The 7,373-nt window shown below is 29.8% G+C and overlaps 1 protein-coding gene across 1 annotated transcript in view; it reads right to left on the reverse strand.

Annotated features, from left to right (window-relative positions):
• The window catches only part of SCART1 (scavenger receptor family member expressed on T cells 1), a 40,457-nt gene extending 34,627 nt beyond the window's left edge, over positions 1-5,830 (reverse strand). The window contains exon 1 of the mRNA XM_051982358.1: positions 5,764-5,830. Within this exon, the coding sequence (XP_051838318.1) occupies positions 5,764-5,830 (67 nt within the window). The remainder of the gene's footprint in view (positions 1-5,763) is intronic.
• Between the last annotated feature and the right edge of the window lie 1,543 nt (positions 5,831-7,373).

Genomic DNA, 7,373 nt, shown 5'->3' on the forward strand with positions numbered 1-7,373 from the left:
ATTTTTCAATTAATAATACATAAATTTGACATGTTCATGGAAGAAATCCTGTTGGAAGAGAGAACTTTAGTTAGTACTTAACCTGCATGTGTTCCTAAGCTGGAATCTCTGAGTTTGCGTGTAAGAACTATTCTCACTTTTTCTATTTAGATTCCCAGAGATTAGTGTAGAGACCTTTCCTGGTGCACTCAACAATCTTTCCTCTAATTACTGTTTATAATTAAACAATTAAATAACAATACTCCTGAAAGTTAAATAAATATACAAGGTACCCTGAATATATATAGAAATAATCTTGTTTGACAAACCCTTGATTATTAATTACAAGTGAATCATAAAATGGAAAGATCTGTACTTGCTATAGACATTTACCACTGTCACAGAAAAGATCTAATACAGAGTCTAAGTCAAAGAGGAATTCCATATAGATGACAGGGTCTTCCAGAAATTCCTGTTTAAGAATCACATTGAGCATCAAGCTCACATAAAATGCTTAATCACTCAAAAATTTAATTCCATCATCCACACAAGAAAAACAAAGCAACGAATCAAACTCCCAAGAAATTATTTTACAGATCTAGAAAAAATAATAACAAAGTTCATCCGGAAGAATAAAAGGTCAAGAATTTCAAGGGAATTAATGAAAAATGCAAATAAAGGTGGCCTACATGTGCCAGAACTAAAACTATATTATAAAGCAGTGGTCATCAAAATCATTTGATACTGGCTAAGAAACAGAATAGTTGGTCAGTGGAATAGGTTTACAGGACAATAGTCAATGACTATAGTAATCTAGTGTTTGACAAACTCAAAGACCTCAACTTTGGGGATAAGAACTCCCAATTTGACAAAAAACTGCTGGGAAGAATGGAAACTAGTATGGTAAAAACTAGGCACTGACCCACATCTAATACCACATACCAAGGTAAGGTCAAAATGGGTTCATGATCTAGACATAAAGAGTGATATTATAAGCAAATTAAAAGAACATAGGATAGTTTACCTCTCAGATATGTGGAGGAGGAAGGAATTTGTGATCAAAGAAGAACTGGGGATCATTATTGATCACAAAATAGATAACTTTGATTATATCAAGTTAAAAAATTTGTAAAAACAAAACTAATGCAGACAAGATTAGAAGGAAAGCAATAAACTGGGAAAAGATTTTTTACTTTCAAGGGTTCTGAAAATAGATGTGCTGCATTTCCAAATATGAGGATGAAACCAAAACAATACTTAGAGGTAACTTTATACCAGAGAATCCTATATGATTTTTTAAAATAATAACTTGATTTTTTCATTTTAAAAATTAAGAAAGGAATAAAGAAATGAGAAAAATAGAAAACAGGTGGAAATAATAATCATAATAGCAAACATTTATATATCACTTTAATATTTAATATTATTTCACCATAACCCTGGGTGCTAAGGCTATTGTTATTTCCATTTTTCAAATGAGGCAGACAAAATCCTAAATGACTTTCTTAGAGTCACACAGCCTAATTATTCATTCTATCCATTGTGCTACCTGTTTCTATCTCAGATAATATCTGAGACTACTATGGCTTAAGAAAATAATTGAAGTGATGAACAAAAGAAATATCTAGTAAGCAATTCTAGTCAAAATTAAATAAATTCCATGTTACTAAGTTTGGGGATGAAAAGTTATGAACAAAAAAGCAAAAGTCATTTTTAAGTCATCAAAAGTTTTGATCTATTTAAAATAAATAAATTTTAGAGTCTGAAAGAAATGATTGATCATTTACAGTTTATACTACAAAACTAAGAAGTAGAAAAGCTAAATAGACTAGTCACAGAAGGAGAAATACCAGACCATTTAAGATCAATACTATGAAAATGTGCCAGGATCAGAAATATCAATAAAGGAATTCTATTCATTTCAATCAATTGCTCAAAAAGCACTTATTAAGTCCTTATTTGGGGCAGCTAAGTGGTCCAATAGATAGAGTGCTCTGCCTGGAGTCAGGAGGACCCGAGTTCAAATCTAGCCTCAAAGATTTATGTGATCTTGAGCGAGTCATTTAACTCTGTTTGCCTCTTTTTCCTCATCTATAAAATGAACCAAAGAAGGAAATATCAAGCAACTCCAGTATCTTTGCCAGTTAAATTCCAAAATGGGTCTTAAAGAGTTGAATATGATTGAAAATGACTGAATAACAAGCCCTTATTCTCTCAATTTACTAAGCAATGGGATAAAAAAATGACCTGCCAAAAGTCACATAAATGAGAAGTGACATACCTTGTATTTGAACTCAAGTCCTCTGAGGCAAAATGTAGCATACTTTCTATTGTGTTATGCTAGAAGAGCAATAATATTTATCCAAAAGAGACAAGGAATAATGTTTGACAACCCAATTCTTTTTGAGGTGAATATGATCTTAGTTTTTACACCATACAAAAATATCAAATCCAATGCTTATAAATAATATATAATTGTACTCAAATTCTCTTAAAATGGCAATTATGACAAAGAATAATGTAAGAGGCAGCCAAACTAAAAAACATTTATTAAGTGCACATAACATCCTAAGTACTGTGTAAGCACTAGAGTAGAGTTTATTTAAAATCAGAAAAAGGAACAATATAAAAAACATCAAGCAAAAGAAAGACAATCCACATGAAAACATTAGATGCAACAAAATTCTTGATAAAATATGGTATTCATTTATGTTGCTAAAAATAGGAAAAGAAAAACTCTCCTTAATTTGGTAAGAATTGTACATTAAAATCATGAATTAATATTTCTGAAAAGTGACAAATATTAGAAAAATTTTACTAAAGTTAAATTTAAAGTAAGGTTATCCAGTATTGCCACTCATATTGGAAATGGTCAAAGTGATACCAGTATAGGAATGAGAAGAAATTAAAGCAGTTAAAAAAAAAAACATAAGCGGACAATTAAGATGAAATACACACACTAAAATAACATGATCCTATATGTAAGCAATTTGATATGATTAAAATTCTCTGATTTCCACCAAGAAATTCATGGAAAATGTCTGGAGTATTACTATTTGCAAAAGCAACAAAATTTATCAAATATTTTGGCATTAGCTAATCAAAATATATGCAAAATTTCTAAACAAACAAACAAACAAATAATCATGGCAAAAACAAAAAAGAATTTAAGAAATGGAGGGAATAAGTCAAGCAAATATAGTGGGGAAATGTTAACACTCATCAAGTTAATTGATAAATTTAACAGAATAGTAATTAAAATACCAATGAACTATTTCATTCAAATCATCACTAAATTCAAAAGAAAAAGCGGGGTGGGGGGAAAGACTATCAAGAAGAGAGCTTTGAAGAATATAATTGAAGTATTACTCTCTTGATCAGATTTTCAAATGTTATCATAAAACAGCACATTTTTTTTATTTTTTTAGGTTGTCAAGATTTTTATTCAGTTGGTCTAAGTGAAAAAAAAACAACCCATAAACTTTAGAGTTGAATCATCTCATTTTTCATTACACAAATAACTTTTCTGTGTTCTGTCCATTATTTAAACCTCATAACATTTAAAATGCCAACTGCCAATTAGAGCCTTTCCTAAATTTAAATATACCTATATAATACTATATTTTAAATTACTTGAATAATTTATTCACTGTTTTTCCTGATGTGGAAATTGAGAAAACATTTTATTTTTTTAATTAAAGCTTTTTATTTTCTAGATAGATAGATAATTTTCACCCTTACAAAACCTTATGTTCTAATATTTTCCCTCCTTTTCTCCACCCTCCCCTAGATGGCAAATGATCCAATATATGTTAAACATATGCAATTCTTCTATACATATTTCCACAAATATATGCTGCACCAGAAAAATCAGATCAAAAAGGGAAAAAAATGAGAAAGAAAATAAAATGCAATCAAACAACAACAAAAAGAATGAAAATACTATATTATGGCCCACATTCAGTTCCTACTGTCCTTTCTCTGGGTGCAAATGGCTTTCTTCATCACAAGACCATTGGAACTAAATAGCACATTAAAAAAATTATACAGGACAAAAATGGAGAACTATACAATGAAATAGAAAACATACCAATAGACCTTAAGGTATGAGAGACTAGAATTTAATAAATTTATAATTACAAAACAATGAGAAATGGAATTAGAGGGGAAATGTGGATTTAAATCTGTATTTCACATTGTGAATTACAATAAATTCAAACTGAACCAGTGATCTAAATATAAAACAATAACACATAAAGAAGAAAACAAGAATGATATATTTGATTTAAATATAGAGAAAATGTTTATCATTGAACAAAGGAAAAAAATTATTGATTATGAAATAGCTAAATTTGCTTTTAGAAAGACCTGGAATTTTCCATGACAAAAAAAATATTTAAAATCAGGAGAAAATAGATTGGGAAAAATATTTGCTGGTCTGGATCAGGCATCTGGTAAAATATTTAAAGATCTGACATCACTCTCTAATTCCTTTATAAAGGAAAAAATGGTCAAGATCAAGATCAAAGATCTGGAAGCAAAAAAATGGTATAAATATATATCTATTTAAATGAAGTACAAATTGTTAATACATATTTTTAAAAATGTTTAAATTCTCAATAATCAGGAAAAATTAAGACAATTGTAAGATGTTGCTTTATACATCACTTCTCAAAAAATGAAGGATTTTGTTGGTATAGATCTTCCTTTTAGTGAAAAAGAACATAGCTTTTCAATATTGAGTCAATCTTCATAAGTTAGTGTTATGGAAAAAAATGCAAAAGCCTGTAGGAAAATTGGTAATGACTCTCTCAGAATTTAGCTATCCTGAGCTTCAGATAATCCTCAAATGCCAATATTTCCTACTGTCTGGCCCACATTAAGGGTCTCTGTAGTTTGGTAGGATTTACCAAAGGGAAATAACACTCTAGTAAGATGTTACATGTCACAAATTTAACCAAAAGAGAATTAAAAAAAAAAGATAAAATTCAAAGTAGGTGGGACCGTGGAAGTATAAATAGTTTATAATTTTGTTGGTGGGACTATAGGCTAATAATAATTCTTTAGAGCACAATCTGGTAATGTACAATTAGAATCAGAAAGCCTACAGTCAAAAGATGTGAGTTCAGATCCTACTGTAGCACTACTGTAAGACCTTGGACAAATCATTTAACTCCTCTGAGCCTTGGTTTCTTTATCTGTAAAGTGCAGCTATACTAAATGACATCTAAGGCTACATTTCAGCTAAGAGTTTATTTTTAATGATGAAAAAGAAAAAAAATAGCTTCTATGTCCAAGAGTAAGCAAGAAATTGAATAAGTTGTGATACATTAAGGAAAAGAAATGTTTTGTTCTCACTATAAAAGTGACAAGGAAAATACAAAGACACATGGAAAAATACATATGAAGCAATGAAAACAAGATGAGCAGACTCTTTATGTGAAGAGACTTCAAGATCAAAGCTCCGGAAGCATGAAAATGAAAAGTGTGTTTAGAGATTGCTTTAAATAAACCCTAAATGTCTGCAAGATACCCTTGGGATCTCAATAAGAAAGTTGGAAAAAGAACTGAAACCAATGAATTCCATTCAATTCAATAAACATGAATTATGTATTTACCACTAGATAACATTAGGTAAGGATGTGGGAAATCTGAGAATAATATACAATAAATAATACACATTGCCTACTCTCATTGAGTCTCCCATAAATAATTATAAAACTAAAATCCACAATAAGGGTATTCAAGAGATATAACAATATGATCCATGAAGAAGACACTTACCAACAGGAACAATCCAGAGAGCAAGGAGGAGAGACCTAAGTCCCGCCATATAAAGAACCAATTTCATGGCCTACCTGGCCTCCTCTGCCTACTTTTACAGACTCCAACAGACTTCACCTGAGGTGATGAATGAATATTATATTCTAAGAAATAAATACATAGATACAAATACTAACAACATCTTCAACTTGGAGGCCATTGGAAAGCCCAGTTCCCATTTCAGAAATTATCAGATGCTTCACCTGTCATTAGGACAGTCAAACAGCCAATGGGGTTATCAGCCCCAAATAGCACCATATACGAGTGAAGAGGCCCTGTTATTGTGGGTTTCCTCTAGACACTGATAACCCTCTGCCTGGGAGCTAAAAAGCTACACATAGATTCTTTTTTTATAAATTCACTCCACAAATCCTTCTCAACAAATATATCTATCAAAGAAACATTATCTGTGACATGTTTTATAAAATGATAGTAAAAATCACATGGGAAAATAAAGGCAATCAGTTGAATCAGATCTCTTTCCAGGGTAGTAATTTTTTTTTCCATTTCATTAATCATGACATAATAAAATTAATTATCTAATCCCTCACTCTCGATTCTACTAAGATCCCATTCTTTGTTCCCTCCCTTATTTACAGATTCAAAAAATTGTTAGTTAAAACTATTAACTGTATATTGACTCTAATATTTACTACCTAAGCCCTACTCAAAGAGTTAATCTTATCAGAAAAGGTTTTAGATATGTGGTCATTCATCTTTACTTTCTTTCAGAAACTGTTATATACATGTATCTATGCATATATATATGAAGTCAATATCATTTCTTTTTCATATCTAACCAGAAAACTGCAATCTATTCAATATCAGACAATGGTACAAACTATATCTACCTGTCAACATATTCAAAAAGAAAAGGAAGCATTAGTTGCCCAAAAATCTTAGTTACAGAAAATATTAGTAGAAAAAAATACCAAATTTGGAACCAAAGAAACTATTTAAACTCAAGCTCTGCCAATGAATACCCAAGTAACATTCATTAAGATCTTACCTTACCCAGTAGGGTTTTCATATTTTGTTCATTTATTTATAACTACTTGTATCTAAAATGTATTTATGACTATCATTCTGCAAGAAAATGTGCATTTTAGAGAAATTCAATCTTGAAACATTCACTCAATATTTGTTGTATGTAAGTATCATCCTAGGTGCTATGAAAGGTATGAGAAAAAGCTACTGCTTTATGACTTTCATTATAAGTGATATTACTGTGTATGATGTTATATATTATATATAATAAAATTACAAAAAATAAATATTTAAAATTTAAAATAAAACAATATATTGGATGAGAAGGGGAAAAAAGTAGGCCAAGAAGTCCTAGCAGTATAAAGAATAACTATATATATAATAATAATTATTATTATTATTATTATTATATAATATATACATATATAATAATTACTGAACAAGCTATCCAAAAGCAGCTATAATATTTTTCCTGCCTTTGATTATCACAGAGCTTTTGATTCAGTTCCTCTCTTGTGATTCATTCATATAATACAAATACATAAATATATCCAAGTAGAATGAGAATAATATTGCACTAAAAC

This window comes from Antechinus flavipes, chromosome 2 (assembly GCF_016432865.1).
Source record: "Antechinus flavipes isolate AdamAnt ecotype Samford, QLD, Australia chromosome 2, AdamAnt_v2, whole genome shotgun sequence".
NCBI classification, from domain to species: Eukaryota; Metazoa; Chordata; class Mammalia; order Dasyuromorphia; family Dasyuridae; genus Antechinus; species Antechinus flavipes.